The sequence below is a fragment of the Euleptes europaea genome, chromosome 1 (genome assembly GCF_029931775.1).
Source record: "Euleptes europaea isolate rEulEur1 chromosome 1, rEulEur1.hap1, whole genome shotgun sequence".
NCBI classification, from domain to species: Eukaryota; Metazoa; Chordata; class Lepidosauria; order Squamata; family Sphaerodactylidae; genus Euleptes; species Euleptes europaea.
In genome coordinates this window covers 29,962,075-29,983,410 of record NC_079312.1, presented here as the reverse complement: position 1 = coordinate 29,983,410, position 21,336 = coordinate 29,962,075, and the positions used below count along the sequence as shown (strand labels likewise).

General features: G+C 47.9%; 2 protein-coding genes across 2 annotated transcripts in view; one reads left to right on the top strand and one right to left on the bottom strand.

The window, feature by feature from the left end:
• Nucleotides 1–841: 841 nt before the first annotated feature.
• Nucleotides 842–11,936, top strand: RPUSD3 (RNA pseudouridine synthase D3). The gene is made up of 9 exons (XM_056846554.1): nt 842–942; nt 1,710–1,852; nt 4,765–4,809; nt 5,253–5,349; nt 6,280–6,387; nt 6,564–6,648; nt 6,895–7,021; nt 8,756–8,895; nt 11,562–11,936. The coding sequence occupies exons 1-9, from the start codon at nt 842–844 to the stop codon at nt 11,934–11,936; spliced, it is 1,221 nt and encodes a 406-aa protein (XP_056702532.1).
• A 5,334-nt stretch (nt 11,937–17,270) lies between these two features.
• The window catches only part of TTLL3 (tubulin tyrosine ligase like 3), a 38,643-nt gene continuing 34,577 nt past the window's right edge, over nt 17,271–21,336 (bottom strand). Inside the window, 1 exon segment of the mRNA XM_056846543.1 lies at nt 17,271–17,491. Within this exon segment, the coding sequence (XP_056702521.1) occupies nt 17,271–17,491 (221 nt within the window).

Sequence of the window (21,336 nt, the reverse complement as noted above, 5' to 3'; positions counted from 1 at the left end):
CGACAAGAGTCACTGGAAAAGACAGTCATGCTAGGAAAAGTTGAAGGCAGCAGGAAAAGAGGAAGACCCAACAAGAGGTGGATGGACTCAATAAAGGAAGCCACAGCCTTCCATTTGCAGGATCTGAGCAAGGCTGTCAAAGCAATACTGTAAGGGGTCTAGACTCTATCAAGAGACTAAACTCCTAGCAGAGTCACTCAAGATGGACTGGTCACAGCTGAGACACCCAACGAAGATGTGTCCACCCCCTTCAGGGATCAATGGCCACATCTGCAGAAGAGGACAGGCAGTTCCAGTGGGGAGGGGGGCAGAGGAATCCCTGAAGGTTAGCTACTGGGCAGCAGCAGTAGTGGAAGGTGACACTGGCGGAGGATCTTTCGTAGACAACGGCAGTGCCACCACGGCTAACCCTGGTTAGTACTGCGCCGAAGACGGCACTGGTAAACCCCTTCTGACCAACCTTTACCTTGAAAACCCTACGATGAGACAATCCAAAATGAAAACTCAATAAAGGAAGCCGCAGCCTTCAGTTTGCAAGATCTGAGCCAGGCTGTCAAAGAGAGGACATTTTGGAGGACTTTCATTCATGCCATGAGTCGGAAGCGACTTGACGGCACTTAACACACACACACAATGAAGGGGGGGGGATTCGATTGGCGCCGCTGTGATCGGAGACTTTACTGGGTTTCCCCTGAAGGGGGCGCTGGACAATTCCTGCCTAAGGAAATGCGGGACGGGTGGGACTACATTTCCCAGAGGGCACAGGGATACGGAAGCGGTCCTTCTTTAACTCCTTCTCTCCTCCGCTCCCGTTCGTTCTAGCGTGGCCGCGCGTGTCTGAATGGAACCCTCTGCTTGTTTCCAGGCTGTGCTTCGAACCGTCCCCTGGCGCGTGCTCTGCGGGCGGGGGAGATCTCGCGCGCCCTTCAGCGCACGTGCCTGGTAAGAAGGTCGTGAGGACGCAGCGGTGGCCTGGAGTGGCTCCGCTTCCACCTCGACCCGCCCAGCAGGGCCTCTTCTCGTTGAGCTGGCGTGCCAGGCCAAATCCCCACTAGAGGTCATTTTTCTCACCGTGGAAAACTGTTGCTGGCCCCGGTGAAGAGCTTGATGCTGTGATAGAGTGGGGAAGCTGTGGCTCAGCATCTGCTTGGCATGCAGAAGGTCTCAGGTTCAATCCCCGGCATCTCCAGCTAAAGCAGTGGTTCCTAACCTTTTTTTGACCAGGGACCACTAGGAGTTTTTTGTTCGGTGCAGGGACCCCAAGGTTCAAAATAAAAATGCAGAGAATTTAAAAATAAACTTTAATCATAACTGTTAGTTAAACATTAAACTTAGAATAATATTTGAATATATATATTTTATAATAGAGAACTTTTAATTGAAAATATTAATTTATTATGGGTTTATAATTTTGTTTACGGACCTTAATTTAGTTCTTGCGGACCCCTGGGGTCCACGGATCCCTGGTTGGGAACCAGTGAGCTAAAGGGACCAGGCAGGTAGGTAATGTGAAAGACCCCTGCCTGAGACCCTGGAGAGCCGCTGCTGGTCTGAGTAGACAATACTGACCTTGCTGGACCAAGGGTCTGATTCAGTAGAAGGCAGCTTACTGCGTTCATGTGTGATGGTAGAACATTTAAGGGTGGCAGCTGCACAGGGCCGCTGGCTGCCTTTTAATACAAAAATATACGTACTTTCCATTATTGCAGGTACCAGATGCCACTGAAGGAAGGTGACTCGGGGAAGCCGTTAGCAGATGGTTCTGGTGGCGTCAGCATCTTGGGGCCGAAGCGGCCGTTGGGTCGGCAGGATCTGATTAAGCTGTTGGAAGCCTCGGTGGTGCACAGGGATGGTATGTTGGCATGCAAATGGTAGGGTTGAGAGGCCTTGAGCTGGCTTGTCTTGCTCTGATAGGGCTGGTGGAGGAATGTCTTTGACGTCTCCTGTTGGAGCTGGTGTTAGCGTAAGTTGAGGTAGCGACCTGGGCCCAGGGCTTCTGGTGCCCCTCCCCCCCCCATGCACTTCCCCTGCCTGCTTGTGAATATTCTGCCACCTGTGCAGGTGGAGGGGGGCTGGAGACTCTCTGCTTAGAGCCCCCGTTCTAGAACTGGCCCTGCCTTCTCTGTTAGAGGAACAGAGGAAAGAAAGTTTATGCTGATAATGGTATTGCCTGAGGATGCACATTGGCTACAAGTTTAATGTAACTGATAACACTAACTGCTTTTAATGTGGCATCATTTCCTGATGAAAATTAGTTCCAGGTGCCATTGTGTTCCTAAAGAAGGGTTCATTTCAGAGGATAGTGATGCTTAATCTGTTGCATAAAAGTTCAACAGATGTTCAGAGGCAACTTGAAGACTAACACAGTGTTCTCCAGCACAACCTTTTGTGAGTCAGAACCCAAATCATCAGACGCATGAAGTGTATATTCATTAAGCAGAGCTAGACTCGAGCCCAGTAGGACCTTAGTGACCAACAAGATTGTGTGGATATATACTTTGAGAGTCTAAGCTCCCTTTGTGGGAGCCAGCGTGGTGTAGTGGTTAAGAGCGGCGGTTTGGAGCGGTGGACTCTGATCTGGAGAACCAGGTTTGATCCCCCACTCCTCCACATGAGCGGCAGAGGCGAATCTGGTGAACTGGATTTGTTTCCCCACTCCTCTACATGAAGTCAGCTGGGCGACCTTGGGCAAGTTACAGCTCTGTTAGAGCTCTCTCAGACCCACCTGAAGGGATGGTGCTGCTGCACTCGTCTTGTTAGTGGCTTCCTAGAGGCACCTGGTTGGCCACTGTGTGAACAGACTGCTGGACTTGATGGGCCTTGGTCTGATCCAGCAGGGCCTGCCTTATGTTCTTATGTTAGAGGGGAAGGGAAGGTGACTGTAAGCCGGTTTGAGTCTCCCTTAAGTGGTAGAGAAAGTCGGCATATTAAAACCAACTCTTCTTCTTCGTTGTCAGATTCATTAGGCGGATATACTTATATATATATATATGTAACTTAAAGTATAAATAAAGTATAGAGAGCCAGCATGGTGTAGTGGTTAAGTGCGGTGGTTTGGAGCAGTGGAGTCTGATCTGGAGAACCGGGTTTTATTCCCCACTCCTCCACATGAGTGGCAGAGGCTAATCTGGTGAACTGGATTTGTTTCCCCACTCCTCCACATGAAGCCAGCTGGGTGACCTTGGGCTAGTCACACTCTCTCAGCCTCACCTACCTCACAGGGTGTCTGTTGTGGGGAAGGGAAGGTGATTGTAAGCCGGTTTAAATCTTCCTTAAGTGGTAGAGAAAGTCGGCATATAAAAAGCAACTCTTCTTCTAAATGTAACTGCCTAATGGACATACGCTTAGGATGTGTTGTTATGTTTTCGATGAAAATGCATCTGATGAAGTGAACTTTGACTCACGGGAAGCTTATGCGGAAATAAATTTAGTTCATATTTCAGATGCCTCTGGAGTCCTGGTTAAGGAAGGATGTCTGTGACACGGGATCCTTGTAAAGACTCTGGTCATGAGAACTCAGCTTGCAAATCTTTTGGGAATTAATTTTGCTTAGTTTTCTCCCCTGCCCCAGTAAAGAACTCCACTAGAGCATTCTGCTCGGATTCAGTAGTGACTACCCAACTGTGTGATAATAACAGCAAAGATTCTGCTGTGGTTTTCTGTGACTTGCTACAGTCATCTATGCAGCTTGGGGTTGAAACCCCAAACACTTTCAATTTTTTTAATAGACTTGGTTCAACCCAGTGTGTGTTGTAATAGGAACGGGAGAGTAGAAATAGCCAGTCAGGGTCGGGCATGGGGAAAATCTAATGAGTCAAAGGGGGTTGGGCAAACAGTTTGAAAAATGGTCATTCCCAGTCTTTTTGGTATGGTGACCCACACGTCCACATTTACTTAGTATGGTGACCCACCTAGAAAAACAAGAGCCATCCGTACATGAATAAAACTGCAAAAGTCTGGGACCCATTTTCACAGCTTCGCAACCCACTTTTGGGGTGGGCGCCATAGGTTGGAAGATGCCGGTCTAAACCAGGAAAGCACGATCCACCAAGCCAAACCTAGGGCGCTTTCACACATGGCGAGTAATATACTTTCAATCCACTTTCAATGCACTTTTCAGCTGGATTTTACTGTGTGGAATGGCAAAATCCATTGGAAACAGTCATTAAAGTGCATCGGAAGTGAAATGAAAGTGCATTAGTCAGCTTGTGTGAAAGGGCCCTTAGTCTTTGGATCATGAATGGTGGCCTGCCAAGTATTCGGCATCCCTTCTGTTTTGGCAGATCCAGGCCGGTTAGAAGCCAGCTTGAGCTGCGTTCTGCTCGGAGGGGTCACCAGGCTTGGGATAAAAGTTTGTGTCACAACCAGTGGGCTGTTTGTTTGCCTGGGTTTCTCCATCAGAGGATTCCAAATTCTGCAGCAGAATCCATTCTGCAAATGTGGAAGTTTTAAGTTCACACGTTTTATAGAACTAGTACAATTGCACATCTTGTTTGTGTATTTCCACTCCCCTGGCTTCCAATCCTTGCGAATTTGGAATCTTTTCAGTTCAGAAGTTTAACTAAGATACTAAGAAGAGAGAAATACATCTGAGAGGAGAATGGAATAGCACAAAGGGATGGAGTAGTCCCTGAGTACTGAGGAAATCCCGGAGTCGCAATAGATATTGACGTATTCTAGAAGTGTACATCTTTGGAGTCTTGGATTGGGTGTGACATTTATTCAGTGCCCAGCCCCTAAAGTACTGGTTGTTTTGTGTTTCAGGTGCGCTTGTGGCTATCAGCAAACCCCCTGGCTTGCCTGTATCAGGTAGGTATGTCTGTGCAGCTATTGCACTGTATGACTAAGGGAACACACATGAACACATGAAGCTGCCTTATACTGAATCAGACCCTCGGTCCATCAAAGTCAGTATTGTCTACTCAGACCGGCAGCGACTCTCCAGGGTCTCAGGCAGGGGTCTTTCCCATCACCTACCTGCCTAGTCCCTTTAACTGGAGATGCCAGGGATTGAACCTGGGACCTTCTGTATGCCAAGCAGATGCTCTACCACTGAGCCATAGCTCCTCCCTGAAGCACGAGGAGAATTGTGCCCCCCAAGTGGAACTAGATCAAGCAGACTAGTTGTGGTGCCAGAGGGAAAGCTCACCACTGCCGGAGCAGGGAATGGTCTAGGCGTGAATCATGGATGGGAGGTCACTGGCTAAGGTTTGGATGGCACTGACCAAGCTCACTTTCTTCTGCACTTACAGGGAAACCGGAGAGCGTGACTTTGGTGTCTCTCCTACCTGATCTAAGCAAGAAACTGGGCCTCTCGCAGGATCTGCAGGTGATCAAAGCTCCAGGAAAGTAAGTTAGATGCATGTGCTGGTAAGACTGATTATTAGGCTGCCTAGAGGAAGGACTGGGCTCCTTGCAACAGGATAAGCTGTAGAGTTGCAGCGATAGAACGGCTGGCAAAATTTACCATGGCTGCCAGTTCTGCATTTGATAGTGGAAAGTACAATGGACCCGTGTTCAAATCCCATCTCAGTCAGGAACTGATTGAACAGCCTTTGGCAAATTACGGTTTTCCTGCCCTGTACCCAGAATGGGAATATGAATATAAGTTGATTATCACTGCTGTGCCTTAAAAAATTTTTTTCATGTGATTGTTAATTATTGAACATGCTAATCACAGTTGTTTTCAGTGATCTTCTTTCAGCTGCCCCCAAAGATTTTTACGTTAGAGGGCAGCTTAGCAATGAGCCTTTTAAGAACATAAGAAAGGCCATGCTGGATCAGACCAAGGCCCATCAAGTCCAGCAGTCTGTTCACACAGCGGCCAACCAGGTGCCTCTAGGAAGCCCACAAAAAAGTCGACTGCAGCAGCATTGTCCTGCCTGTGTTCCACAGCACATAATATAATGGGCATGATCCTGGAGGGAATAGGTATGCATCAAGACTAGTAGCCATTTTGACTAACAGCCATTGATAGCCCTCTCCTCCATGAACATGTCCACTCCCCTCTTAAAGCCCTCCAAGTTGGCAGCCATCACCACATCCTGGGGCAGGGCTTTCCACAATTTAACTATGCGTCATGTAAAGAAATACTTCCTTTTATCTGTTTTGAATCTCTCACCCTCCAGCTTCAGCAGATGACCCCGCATTCTAGTATTATGAGAGAGGGAGAAAAGCTTCTCCCTGTCCACTCTCTCCATACCATGCATAAAATGGTTTTAAATTGATTTTAATTTCTATTGTACACTCAAAAGTTGCTAATCTGTCATATATGCCTAGGGAAAGTTCCGGCCTTGTCCTGCTCTCGGATTGCCAGAAGACGATGCAGCATTTTCAGGAGTTCTATGCCCGGTGTCTCAAGGCAAGATGTCCAGTGGCTACCTACTGGTAAATTAGACGTTCTCTTCTTGTTGCCACTGACAGTGGGGAGGAGGGGGGTGACGACTCCAAAGGAGGGGGAGGAGGGGGCTTTGGGACCTCCTTCTGCCGTCTCCGTTTCTCACAAAGCTTTACTAGGCCTTCGCAGGTCCGTACAATCTGACAGCAAACCCCTTTTCTCTCAGTGCCGTCACAACCAGGCTGCCTGCAGACTCGGAGGGCGAAATTAGCACAGGCCTCCAGCAGATACACAAGGAAGATTCTCAGCTGGTGAGGAAGGCATCAACAGGGAAGGCAAAGGTTCTGAGGGGCTTGCTGCTGCAAATGGGGGTGGCAGGTTGCTTCAGTTCACGTACGGCGAGTCGTCTGCCAAGCCAACGTCTGCTGTTGCCTCCTTGGGTATCCAGCAGCCTGGACAGGAGGGCTGACGGGATTACCTGGGCTCTGGTGAACTGCTGCTGTTGCCGAGGATTGGCAGGGAATGCTCTGTCTCATGAAGCCGTGTATGGTTTGCAGGTGGTGCCCGTGGCTTCTCCGTCTCGTAGCAACCTCCGGAGGAGAGAGGTAAAAAACACACGGACGTACTACAGGGTGTTGGACTCCCAAGATCACTGCGCCTTGGTGGAGCTTCAGCCGCTGGCAGGTGTGGTATAAAGAGGTTCAGCCACTGAGCAGGCCCTGCAGAGTTGAGACAGCAGAGGAGGAGGGGGGGGGTCACTGAGAGGGGGTATTGCTTCCCACTGCACAGCAAAAAGGGACGGGGGGGACTGACTCCAGCAGAAAGCAGCTCAACTCCCAAACTGGTTAGTCTTTCTCCATCAAGCTTCGAGCCCAGCTGAATTCCTCACCCAAGATTAAAGCTGTGTGGGGTATAACCTGGAATCCAACACAGCAGACCCCTAACCTATTTTATGGTGAAATGTCACTTATCTAGCCATCATGGCTGTAGAGAAACACACCTGAGCACTGTTTCCTTGCAGGCTTGGGAAAGACATTTATTTACTTACTTCATTTGTAGTCCGCCTTTCTGGCTGAGATTCAAGGCAGATTACAACCCCCCCCCCCGCAGTACTCCATTGTTCTGGGCTCCATTTCAGCCCTTTTTATTTATTTCTTCTTAATACCCCATCCTCTGCTTACGTACTATTCTAGTTTCCTGCAACTACCCATTCTAATCCGCGCTTTCCCTTTTACTTGGCCTTCGTCTCTACCGTAGGTGATTCTGAAAGGGGGTTAGACAAATTCCAGGAGGACAGTTCTATCCATGGCTGTTAGCCAGGGTGGCTGAATGGGATCTCCATATTCAGAGGCAGTGTACCTTTGAATGCCAAATGCCGAGAGACAGAAACATAGAGTTGGAAGGGGCCAGACAGGCCATCTAGTCCAACCCCCTGCTTAATGCGAGATCAGCCTAGAACATTCCTGACAAGTGTTTGTCCAGCCTCCGCTTAAAGCAGTGGTGGGGAACCTTTTTTCTGCCAAGGGCCATTTGGATATTTATAACTTCATTCGTGGTCCATACAAAATTATCAACTTAAAAATTAGCCTGCTATATTTGGTCAAACATTTAGCCAAGAGGCAGGACCGGAGACAGCTCTGAGTGTCTGCCACATAGAGCGACTCGCTTTTGAGCTCTCCTGTCCCCAGCTGGGCCCAAGAGATTCAGGCAGGGCAACATCCTTCTGAACTAGAGATCTGCCAGGACCCATGAAGGGCCAGACCAAATGATTCCGCAGGCCTTATACGGCCCCCGGGCCTGACGTTCCCCACCCCTGGCTTAAAGACTGCCAGTGAGGGCTTTGGAGACTTTGGCTGCTCTGCCTTCTTTGTGGACCTTCCAGGGGCATCTGATTGGCCGCTTTTGGGAAAAGGAGGCTAGATAGGTGGGACCATTGGTCTGCTCTAGCAGGGCTGTTGTGCTTTGTTGTGAATGAATTAAAATTATGTAAAATAGATTTGCTGTTGCCCTGGCCTGGATGGCATAGGCTGTGCCCAACCTCATCAGATCTCAGAAGCTAGGCAGGGTTGGCCCTGGTTAGTACTTGGATGGGAGACCATGAAGGAAGTCCAGGGGCACTAAGCAGAGGCGGGCAATGGCCAACCACCTCTGAGCGTCTCTTGCCTTGAAAACCTCTTGACAGGTCGCTGTAAGTTGGCTGCGACTTGACAGTGCTCTCCGCCCCCAAAAGGCTGCAGTACAATAATGCAACATGTCGTTCATTCTAAATGCAAAACTGGGGCTTGCCAAACCAGAGTCCAGCAGTTCTTGGATTTTGTGTGTGCGACACTAGCCCTACTCAAATCTGAGGCCAAGCTTTGGTAGCTCGTGCCGTGCCCTCTGACCCCTTCACTCCTGACTCCTTCCTCTTTTTGGCAGCCTTCCCGTGTCAGCTCCTGGTGCATCTGACACTGATACTGAGTCCAGTCCTAGGGGACCACGTGTATTCTTCCCGTGTAGGGACGGTCCTGGGGGAGCCCTTCCTCTTGCCCGCTGAGAGCACCCCGCCTCGGACACAGGTACCGCTCTTGGATTGATTCTGTCTAACCTGCTACTAAGACAGCTACAGGGCAACTCGGTGGGGTTTAGAGGAAGATTCTCTTCTAGGTTCCTAGGCTATTATTGAATACACAGTAGCTTTTTATGGAGAACTTCATTAGCCTCACTGGCAGTTTTACATTGGGGAGTGGGACTTGCCCCCAAACCTTTGTGCATGCTTCTTGTAGGTTATCCGGGCTGTGTAACTGTGTTCTTGGTATTTTCTTTCCTGACGTTTCGCCAGCAGCTGTGGCAGGCATCTTCAGAGGAGTAACACTGAAGGACAGTGTCTCTCAGTGTCAAGTGTGTAGGAAGAGTAATATATAGTCAGAAAGGGGTTGGGTTGAGCTGAATCATTGTCCTGCAAAAAGTATCAAAGGTAATGTGCTAATCATTGTCCTGTAAGTATCAAGATAATGTGCTAATGAGGGTGTTGTATGTTAATATGGAACCATTGTATCCTGAAGTGATCTGTTAATGTATGAAATCCAAAGCTAATCTGCATGGCTATTGTTGACTGTAGTCTTTGTTAGTCTGGAGGTTTTCAGGACAGGAAGCCAAGCCTTATTCATTCTTAATCTCTCTTCTTTTCTGTTAAAGTTGTGCTGATGTTTATGAATTTCAATGGCTTCTCTGTGCAATCTGACAAAATAGTTGGTAGAATTGTCCAGTCTTTCAGTGTCTTGGAATAAGACCCTGTGTCCAGTTTGTTCAGCCACTGCTGATTTCTCAGGTTGGCCAAGTCTGCAGTATCTTTCATGTTCTTTTATCCTTGTTTGTATGCTGCGTTTTGTTGTCCTGATGTAAACCTGTCCACAGCTGCAAGGTATACGATATACTCCTGCAGAGGTGAGGGGGTCTCTTTTGTCTTTTGCTGATCGTAGCATGTGTTGTATTTTCTTGGTGGGTTTAAACACTGTTTGTAGGTTACGTTTTTTCAAAAGTTTCTCCATGCACAAGTTTCTTTGTGCATGCCTTTGTGCATCTCTCTCTTGCACATGCACAGACTCATGGGCTTTCATACATTATATTTTCTCTGCAAGTGCCACCTTAGTTGTGATGCATGCTGAGCCTGTTAACCTAAAGTTGCTCAGTGCCCTTAGAAATGTTGCAGCTGGCTGATACAACCATGAACACATGAAGCTGCCTTACACTGCGGGATGGAAATAGGTAATATACATAAAAGGATCAGCTAATTCTAGTCTGTGGGTGGAATTCTAAGGCCCGCACACACAGTGAAATCCTAGATAGTTACAACATATGAACACATGAAGCTGCCTTATACTGAATCAGACCCTTGGTCCATCAAAGTCAGTATCGTCTACTCAGACCAGCAGCGGCTCTCCAGGGTCTCAGGCAGAGGTCTTTCACATCACCTACCTGCCTAGTCCCTTTAACTGGAGATGCCGGGGATTGAACCTGGGACTTTCTGCATGCCAAGTGTATGCTCTACCACTGAGCTCTACCACCGAGCCTGGGACTGGGCAAGAGCAAGATGTGAGCTAATGAGTAGGAGCTAAGAAGGGAACTGTAGGGTTCCATCAGAGGAGCTGCGTAGCTTTGAGATTCTCTATTCTTGGTTCACCAAGGTTTGGTCTAGCCTAATGACTGCAACTGAAGTCAGAGTCTCTCGTCTGGGGCTTTTACTTGCTGTGATTGGGATTATATCTCCTCAAATCTTACCTGTTCTACCCTTGGGTTTGTATGATAGGACTGAATATGGACCAGAAACATATTAAATATTGAGTGAAAACGGGAATATTAGCCAGGCGCGATGGGGCGGTGAACAAAGCAGTGCAGGGGAGGGAACGTTGTGCTCGGATATCAGATCCGTGATCAAAGTCCTGCTCCGCCAAGGAGCCCCCTGTCTGGCCCTGAAGCAAATAACTGTTCTTTCTATTTTAATTGGTATTCCAAATTCATTGCAAGGATGCCAGTTCAGATGTCAGAGGCACCAGATACATCCACTTCAAATTTTTATGGGTGGTTATGGATTGTTCTCCGTAGTCAGTGTTGATCAGTGGGCTTATGAAGGCAAATAAAATCCATTCTCTTCCAGGCTGGAAAAATGAAGGAGTGCTCTTGTCAAAATCATTGATCTTTGGCAGGACATAGGTTTCCAAAAGCATTGTGGGGAAGCCTTTTGAAGAAACCGTCAGTTACAGATGATTCAGCCAGCGATAGATCTGTGTCCAGCCTTCCCTTCTTGGGTGAAGAAATGTGTAACCCCTCAAGAGTCTCACCAGTGTTTTCAAATACTTATATCGAGGTACTAAACAAGATGATTCGAAGCTGTGGAGCTGGTGACGGCCCCAAGCTAGAGATGTTCTTCCAAAGCAGTTGTCTTGGTTTGAAACCAAAATCTTGAAGTGGTGTATTTGCATGAAGCTGAATTCAGTCAAGGCAGTGAGGACATTGGTTGGGAAAGCGGATGTTCTGTAGGAGGTCGATTGGTGTGAAGTGATCCATTAGCAGGTCAGGGCTGCAAACCACCTTAGCCCACCAGGAAGGGTGGGATGTAAATGTTTCAAGTAGATAAGAATGAAGTGAGATTGCCAAGATTTGCTACTGGGGCTGGCATGGCGAATATTAAAATGAAAGCTGTTAAGCACTTGGCTAATGAGGACGCCTTCCTCTTTCTCCCCAGGCCCTGGATGAGGCTGTGCTACGCAAGCTTCACCTGCAGCAGTCACAAGTGCATCGCCTGCCCCTCCACCTCCACCTCCACCAGCTCCTCCTGCCAGGTGACGTCTCCTCTGCCTCCAGCACGGCGCTCACGGCTCCTCCTCCTCCCTTCTTCCTGCAGACGCTTAGTCTTCTGGGGCTTCGTCTTCCAACAGAACAAGCAAAGCCAAGGCATTCGGAGCGCCTGCCCTGGCCTGGCAGGAGTCGCACCTGCCCTAGTAAAGTCGAAACGGTAGCCTCAAGTCAGGTGAAGAAGGCCTCATTGGAAAGGAGGCCTGTCGCTGCAGACAGAGGGAACAATCTTGCCCCCTGGCGGGAAGATGTACACAGTGAATAGAGGATGGGTTAATTGACTGGCAAAGGCTAGTTTTGTAAGGCTTCTTGCATATCAAAGGCAGCGTCTAAGACCAGGTCCAGCTCTAGGGATTGTTATTTGCCCTGAAGGCCAGTGGGCTCAATGACCACCTCAGAGTTGCCAGGTGCCACAGCAGAATGAGTTTGGGCGTCGGTCAAGGCGTAACCATTCCCCATTCAAATCGGTGGGATTTAGGCATTCCTGCTTTTCTAGGCTTTGGTTGCCCTTAGTGTAGTGGGGCAATATGTTTAGGAAAGGCATTTCTCAGCCACTAGGTTGCTTGCTCGGGGGGGGGGGGGCGGGGGCTAAGCAGCTTTGGATGGCACAGTCCCCTTAGAGGCTAATGCTTTTGGGCTGTGCTGGTAATGAGGGTTCAGCCTCTCTCCCAACACCTCTTTTTGCCGTGGGAGGATCACAGCAAATGGCGCAGAAGAGCAGCTTTAGCTTTCCTGTACTATCTTTTCCCCCACTCCCACCCCCAGTACTTTTTAGGCACCAGGGAAGTCTTGCTGAATTTGTTCCAGAGAACATCCCTGTTCTATGTGCGCATTTTTAAAAAATCAGTAAATTTCTACTGATGTTGAAGAACACAAGCTCTTGAGTTAGAGATCTGTTAATTGGACAACATACAAAAAAATTACTGGGTATTTGGTTATAAATGTTGCATTGTCCATGTGGGCATGGCAACTAGCTACGGTTCCATTGCTGAATGACTCTGTGCAATGTGAAAACTTAACATGTGCTGACCTAACAACAAGTTGCTTTTCCTATTTCTTATGCAATGTGAAAACAAGTTGGGCTGAAAGGGGCATGTGATGTTCTTTTTGCAACACAGCGAAGTCTCGACTTTCACCACAAAGTACAAAAACTAACTTCTTAATTTCCTCCAAACTGATGTTTTAATACGATCACAGTCATCGTATCAAAACTTCTGTGAAGTTTGGTTTAATAATTGCAAGGCTGCAATCCTGAAGACACTTTCCTGGGAGTAAGCCCCATTGAATTACATTGGGCTTACTTCTGAGTAGACTTGCTTAGGATTGCCCCTTCAATAGGGATTGTCTTAGAACATGCATTTCAAATAGAGTCAGATGGCAGATGGTTATCTTCCTCTACAATCCAACAGAGTAACCTGAGCTTTTTTAGCAACTGAAGTTTCTGAAGGCTTTCAAAATAGAACTTGATGCCCGTAATCTTGTGCTATCAAGCCTGGTGCCTTTCCGCGGTGCTGAAACCCAAGGAAGGTTTGGGGAAGAATCCAGTGGTTCTATTTATGCATGAACATGCAGGACCTTCGAAAGAAGGTCATAGAAACCTCAGATAACGTAATGTGTGTGTAAAGTGCCAATTTATGGCAACCGTGTAGGGTTTTTCATGGCAAGAGACGTAACAGAGGTGGTTTTGCCAGTGCCTTCCTCTGCTCACCAACCCTGGCATTCCTTAGTGGTCTCCCATCCAAGTGCTAACCAGGGTTGAACCTGCTTAGCTTCTGAGATCTTATGAGATTAGGCTAGCTTGGGCCATCCAGGCCAGGGCAGATACATAATACAACTCAAGAAAAAAAAAAGCAACACTGCTGCTTGTTCTCTTTGCAACACAGCGAAGTCTCGACTTTCACCACAAAGTACAAAAACTAACTTCTTAATTTCCTCCAAACTTATGTTTTAATACGATCAGTCATCGTATCAAAACTTCTGTGAAGTTTGGTTTAATAATCCACAAAAGTACAGTTTGTTTATTCTCTCTCTCTAAAAAAAAAAAAATCAACCAGGATTCACAAACTACTCGATATGCTTGATAGGATAAACACATAAAACCACCAAGGAAGGCTATAAAAGTAATTGAACATGTAACTGGGTACAACAGTTGTCTTGTCTGATTATCTTCAGTGGTTGGGGGAGGGGTCCAGGAATGGGTCACGATGTTCTTTAATCATTGTTTGGGGGCAGCAATGCCCCCAGCCTCTTCTTTCTGCCACATGTGCCTTTAATAATAGCCTGATGCCCATGAATTTCTAGCAGAGGAAGCTTTGCCCGCCTTTCCTCTCTGTGCCATGTAAAAAGCTTCACTTGCTCAGTTTGTGTGTCAATGCGAGGCACAGAAGTAGGGCTAGAAATACAGTGCAATGCCAAGCACGACAAAGAGGAAATACCACAAAGCATGACAGTGCGCCTCTAAAAATTACAACATCCCAAATAACTAAATTAATTTTTAAAAGAATCAGACTCCTTCCTGAAGGGCCTTAGATCTAGATAGTACTTCGGTGCTTGGAGGCCGCCATCCAGAACTTTGCCAATGCATGAAAAGCCCTAGAAGGGAGCTTCTTTGAGCAGACTGTAGAAACCACAGCGGGGCTCAGAGAAAGGGGGTCGTTTTAGAGCTTTATGTAGCAACTTCACTTCGAGCCAAGAAGGTAGGAAGCCAGTCTACATCCTGGAGCATGGACGGGATCGCTTGGCTGAAACCACGGGAAGCTACTATCGGTGATACAGGAAGAAGTTCCAGCTATATTTCCTTCCACAACATTGGGACAGCCGTGTAATGCGTGAGTCACCTCGCCTATGACTTTGGCAGAGGTAAGCCTTTGGTATAGCTTTCCCACAGTATTTTGCAATTATTAAAAAAAGAAGACATGATCTGATCACAAGATAACACCTGCCTTGCCACTCCTATCTGTGTCTAGGCCAGTTCCCAACACAGTCACGCTCTGACACAGAAACGGAATCCAGGGACAGGGTTTTGCATTTAAGGGCTGGCTGGCTTTTTCAATAGCACCTCTTATGTCCTATGTGACAAAGCCAATGAGCTGCACAGCAGAACACAAGCTGCCTCTGTTCAGAAGTTTTCTTCTCTACCCCCACCCCCCAAAAGGAAGTCGTTCTTTTAGGGTTTCTGCACAGTGTCTGGTTGTCCTAGATTTTCCCTGGCTCTGCTGTGGGTTTCCTCATACCTGCTTTGTAAAAGCTTTCCTGCAAGCATGAATGAAAAGAGTTCGATTTATGCATTTCCCCACTCACGGTTAGAGCCGTTTCCCTACCACTAGCAGGCTTTCTGCTGGCTGTTTTATGACCATCCTTATTGTAGATGTACTCCTATAGTGTTTTAACACTATAGTGGCATTCTTACTGCAGATTTTCTTTTTAAAGGGTCACCAGATGTGTGAGGGGGAGAAATAGCAAAGCAAGGAGGGAAAGCGCAGGGGACCCACCCCACTTCACCAGACGCTCTGTGGCCATGGCATGTGCATTTCCATTTACAGTGGCCACAGGAGCTATAATGGCGAATTGATCCCACATGGAAGCAGCCACAGTTAAGAGCGGCAAAATCAGACTCAGATCAGCAGCAAAGGGCAGGTTCAGCCTTTGTGATGAAGCTGCCTCGGACGAGGCAGCAGTGTCCTGCAGAAACCAAAAGACGCTCCTTGGCATCTAGCCTGGCCTTGAAAACATCTCTCCCTGGCAGCAGTTGTTCAGGGTGTAGAGAACAAGGGTGCTGGGATTTAAAAGAGAGAGCGACCCAAACAATGTTCTCTGACTACCACTGATGCCAAAGCTTGGGTTGTCTTTCCGTAGCTACCTGACAGGCCAAAAAAATTTTCAACCGCTGATGGTTTCCTTGAGTTGAAAAAATTGCATCTTTTCAAAACTGATGAAAAACTAGTCACTGTTGAGGGTGACAGTTAGACTGTTGATGAAGTCATCATGAGCAGATTGTCCATTGACTTGACTGGGGGAAATCCCACTAGGCCGCTGTCCTGAGTGCCCTCTCCCACAAACACTCTGGGGCAAGCGAGGAGGACCCATCAGCAAGATAGCGGCTGGCTTTGTTGTGTGGCTCGTGAGGAACACAGTAGTGGCCTCCTCGCCATTGACGGGTTAGAGACGGTCACAGGCACGGTGGCGCCTGACTTTGCCGTGCAGGCCCAGGCACTGTTCCGCCATCGCAGAAGAGCACGATAGGGCCTCCTTTCCCTCCAGCCAGCTGGTGGGGCCCTGTCCGGCTTCCCAGTCTGTCCCTGGTGACAATCCTAAGTGAAACATGCCACAAGTGTAACTGTTTCCCCACATAGGGTCTTTAGGATCTTGCCCTCTAGACTACCAGTTCCTCCAGGAAGTCAGACAAGTGCAAAAAAGATGATCTAGGCTTTAAAAAAAACCCTACAGTTTCTAGGGACACTCCCACTTAGGTTCAAAATTTAAGGTTTCTCTTATTTTTCACAATATAAAAATGGAAGAGGTGCACGGACACAAGCTTGCGAACAACAGATTCTCCTTTTCACAGAAGCTGACCGGCCTGTTAACCGCATGTCTGTTTATGTATATTCATGTCGAATGCCCTAAGTAGCAACCAGCTTCACTGGAGAGGGATGTTGAAGAGGTATTAGAAGGCAGAAAGCAAGGCCTGTCCCCACACACTCCCAAATAGACCATCAACAAGATGCAGAGCGTAGCCATGGACATCAGCCCCTCTACACATACGCCCTTGCCCGAGAGTTAGCAACAGAAATGGGGGAAGACTAGGCCCCCAAACCAGTCTGTCCCTCCCCCAAGGGCAACTAGCTCCAAGTTTAAAGATGGGCAAGGGCAGAGGAACAGAAACATGGCTCACAGGTTGCCATGTGAGATGGCACAAAAGGAAAGCACATTTTGTATCCCAGAAAGCATGTTTGTCTCGTTCATTGCACAGATAGATATCGGTTGATTCCAATGGGTGAAGTGTTGTTGCCTCCTCCTGCTTTTGGCGGATGCAAGCCCTCTCGCTCTGGTCAACCCTTCAGGCTTTGAGTCTCTCACTTCCTTGGGTGCATGAAGAAGGACGGTGTCTCAAAAGTGCTTCTTTCTTAGGGCCAGGGGGAAAAGACTTCAGGAAAGTCATCCAGGCTCGTGAAGGGAAAGGTTAAACCCAGGGGCACCACAAAGGCCCCCTCGCTGATGGTGGTACGAGGGAAGCTGAAGAAGTCCTAGTCATCCTTGGACACGGCATGATCCACTAGAGGTCTTCTTGGCATTCCCAAAACTCTAGGCATATTTCTAAATTCAACCCCTGCACAGTCCCCTCCTAAATTATTAGTAAATTGAAGTCACAGGGTCAGCCACCTCTGAAAGAATTCAGTGTGCGGGAAATCTGCCTTGTGGTTTCACGATCTTGGTTTTGCGGAAGTTGGTACCCGAGGCAGGGGGACAGCAGCTGTTAACTTAGGAAGGCTCGTTGGCTGGGAGGAGCAGGCTCATCTGAACAGAGAACGGTGACGTTGCAGCTCGGAACGGCGAGATGTTCTGGCGGAAACTCTCTGGGTTTCCCCTCTTGTGTAAAGGCTTAGTGAAGCAAGGCTTCTCAGGGCAGAAGAGGGGGGAAGAGGTTCGTCCTGTGAGCACTCACAAACTCAGGGTACGCCTGGTGTGTGTTGACCCCCATGCGGAAGCGGCGTTTGGGAAGCAAAGTCTTGGCTTGGGAGCAGCCGCACACCACTTGTGCTCTGGCCAAGGCCTTTCCGTCTTTGCAGAAGAGGCAGGGGAGCCTGCAGGGCGCATCATGGCCTGGGGAGGAACCAATAACAAAGCGTGTGGGCTTAATGGGGAAGACCCGGCAAAAGCAGTCAACATCACAAGGACAAGCTGCTTAAGACACATGCAGGAAGTGAGAACAAGCGCACGACAGCCTCCACCTTGACATAAAAGCCCCCTGGTCTACTCAGGTTTGCAGCACGGAGACTAGAGGGGGCTAGCCCTATTCCAAGCTCACTCAACTTTCAACCCACAGCTAGCAGCAGACCACAAAGCTAAGCCTGTAACAGCGACACTCCTCACAGGGGTGGGAGGGAAAGGATAATAAACATACCATGTGCACCATCGAAGAGACCCGTCACCTACAACTGCACCCCTGTGGACTGAAAGACACACTTCTCAAGCGCGACCCCAAAGAACACAAGAGACAAACAAGTGAAGACAAAACCCCGTAAAAGGAGGCAGCAGCGAGTAACGGTCAATCTTATCACAACTTTGTGTCTTCTTTCGAAAAGCAAATTAGCTCATGGTGGGGGTCCCTGATTTCCCAGGATTCCCCCCTCCAGCTGCTGCTGCTTGTGCCAGCCATGAGGCAGTTCCTGAGGGCCACCTGACCCTTTAGAGTAGCTTTTTGGGGTAGGGGGGTGTACAGTAGAATGGGGAGGTGGGAAGGTCCTGTTGTGTAAGCCAGTGCAGTGTAGTGGTTAGCATGTCAGACTGCGATGTGGGAGATTCACGTCCAAGAAGAGTTGGTTTTTATATGCCAACTTTTTCTACCACTTAAGGAAGAATCAAACCGGCTTACAATCACCTTCCCCTCCCTACAACAGATACCTGTGAGGTAGGTGGGGCTGAGAGAGCTGTGACAAGCCCACGGTCACCCAGCTTGCTTCGTGTGTAGGAGTGGGGAATCAAATCCAGTTCACCAGATGAGCCTCCGCAGTTCATGTGGAGGAGTGGGGAATCAAACCCGGTTCTCCAGATTAAAGCCCACCACTGCTCTTAACCACTACACCACGCTGGCTTCAAATCCTCCACTCTGCCATGGAAGCTCATTGGGTGCTCTTGGGCTGCTCACTCGTCCACAACCTCATGTATCTCACAGGACTGCTGCTGTGATAAAAACAGGATGGTGCTGCTGCAGTCGTCTTGTTTGTGGGCTTCCTAGAGACACCTGGTTGGTTACTGTGTGAACAGACTGCTGGACTTGATGGGCCTTGATCTGATGCAGCAGGGCCTTTCTTATGTTCTTATGAAGGCGGGAAGAACAATATTGTAAGCTGTGCTTCAGGTCCCCCAAAGGGAAGGTATAAATAAATAAAAAGGAGAGTTCCTTTGTACTGCTTTGGGTACAGCTCTACACAAAACAATGAAATGAAGCAACATTTTGCAAAGAGCCATGAGTCTCCGGGAGGGTCTTGGGTGGGAAACCAGTGTGAGGAGGATTCCAAGCACCGTCTGTTGGGTTTTACATGCTGAGGGAATTCTCAGCAGCTCTTTCAGCAAAAGCGTGTGGCCATTTTTGCATGGTAATTAGCAGCTCGTTCCAGGCTGAATTGCTCTGCATTTTTTTTTTAAATTTTGCATGCTGAACCGTCATTCCGGAAGTGACTACGAAACCGGCGCATACCTGCTTCGCATTACTAAAGAGCCCACTTAATGCGAAGTTAAGAATCGCCCTCAAGGAACAATGCAAAACAACAGAGGCGCGTTAGCTATGCATATGCTAATGACTATGCAAACAGGAACAAAGGAGCAGGCGAGTGGGGGGAGTGTTACGTCTCCTTTTACGTGAGGACTGTGAAAAGGCATTTTTAAAGTCACATTTTAAAAAAACTTTCACCGAGCATTAAAATTGACCATGCAAAAATGGCCTGCGTGTGTGTTCATTCCAGGAAGAGTTCACTCACTGAAGTCTGCCTCTTAGAAGCTGCTAAAGGAACAAGAGTTTTCCCTTAGTTGGGCACTGAGTGATGGGGCAAAGCTTCACCCGTTGGATTTCTGTCACGCAACTGTTACAGGCACAGGAGATTCTTAAAAGTGGCAAGCCTACAATGGTCTCATTACAACGTTGGGTTGAGGTTATAGTGTCCATCAGGACCTGAGCGCCCCAGGTTGAATCCCTGCTCAGCCATGAAATTCACTGGTTAACCTTGGGCTAGTCATGTTTTCTTGGCTGAACCCTGCCATGCAGGGTTGTTGTGAAGGTAAAATGGAGGAGGTAAGAGTGATATCCTAAACCACTTGAAGGAAAGTTGGGATAAAAATGTACTTTCAAAAATGTATTTTAAAAATCTGAAAAAACAAACCCATTAGGCAAGGAGCAACTAATTAAAGTGATAAAGGGCGATTTTAGGAAACACATTTTTATTTATTCATTTATTTGGTTGATATCCTGCCCCTTCCTGACGACACCAGGCGACTCACGCTATTCCAACAGTTAAAATATAACAATTTACAATTAAAATTCTCAGCCTCAATTAAAATTCTAATTCTAATGGCGCCCTTAATCATAAATCACGAGGGCTGACCAAAGGGGGAAGAATAAAGGAAGAATAGTCTCAATAAAAAGGGATACAAGTAAAATAGGTGCATCTAAGCATAATGAACTGAAGAGGCTGGGTAGGAAAGGGGGGGCAGCCAAGATGGAAACTGTCGCAGTCCTCAACCACAGGGGAGGAGAAATTAGCCGGTATGGGTGGGGACAATCCGAACCAGGGGAAATTTTTCATGGAACTCTGTGGCAAAAACCGCACGGCAAAATCAAAGATCGCACCAAAACAGGTTTGAGATGACGCGGGGATGATGCGATTTTTTTTGCTCAAATCCGAAGCAGTCATGAAAAATCAAAAATTAGCGCAGTAAAACAGACGTGAAACCGCGGCAAACCTCCGTGAAAAAATCTCCTTAGAATGGCATCCTCACAGATACACACACCTCTCTTTGCACTCTTTGGTAGCCCCCGTGAGGTTGAGCTTTCGCACTTTTGTGTTTTCATCCTGGATGAAATACTCGGTAAGTAGCCAGCGTGGTGTCCTGGATAAAGTGTCAGACTAGGATTTGGCCGGCCCAAGTTCAGATCCCCGCTCTGCCAGGGAATCGGCTGATTACGGATAAATAGAGGTCGGAAGAATGACGGGGGCCGCCTTGAGCTCTTTGAAGGAAAGGCAGGATAAGAATGTACCGCATACAGTAACAAACAAACAAACGTTGTTTACCTGCAAAAGTCTGGCCAGCCACTCAAAAGGGTCAGTGGACATGTGCCCATACAGTTAGAGAAAGCGGAGAACAGTGTGTGAGGACTGCAGGAAGGATTTGTGAAGTATTTGAGCAGCTCCTTATTATCACGAACCAGCCATCCAAACGTTGCAAACATCTAGCGCCAACTGCGCATATATGTTTAGGCCTTTCTACATCACTACATCACTTTCTACATCACTCCTGACAACCCAACTTCCAATCATGTCCTACAGGTCCAAGAAAGACGTTCCAAGATTTAGAAAAAATGCTTGATGAGCCTCTTGGCCCTGCAGGAGAAATGCAGGAAGTTCTTTCCTCGCCCTGCCCAAGAAGTTTCACGGCCCTGCCTCCAGCCGATTTTTAATCCCTCACAGCTCTCCTCCTGCAACCCACACAATTTCATGGTTAGTTTCTGCCACACAGCAAAGAGACGGCTATGCTGGGACTTCAGATTCACAATCACACAAATGCAGGCTGTTATTCTGGGTACGGAGTTTGGCATCCTGAGAATCTTAGCTTTTTTGTTTTGTTTTTAAAATCACGATTTTAGACCCTGAGATTGCAAAGAGGATGAAAAATCTATGGGCCACAAAACTTGATGTCATCTCAGATGCTGGAAGAAGGACAGGTGGCATGAA

Excerpts from the sequence above, each read along its gene's own strand:
- RPUSD3 (XM_056846554.1), top strand. The coding sequence starts at position 842 with ATGGAACCCTCTGCTTGTTTCCAGGCTGTGCTTCGAACCGTCCCCTGG. Across the intron at positions 1,853-4,764 it reads CTCGGTGGTGCACAGGGATG|GTGCGCTTGTGGCTATCAGC; the intron begins GTATGTTGGCAT and ends TTTGTGTTTCAG. Across the intron at positions 6,388-6,563 it reads TGTCCAGTGGCTACCTACTG|TGCCGTCACAACCAGGCTGC; the intron begins GTAAATTAGACG and ends CTTTTCTCTCAG.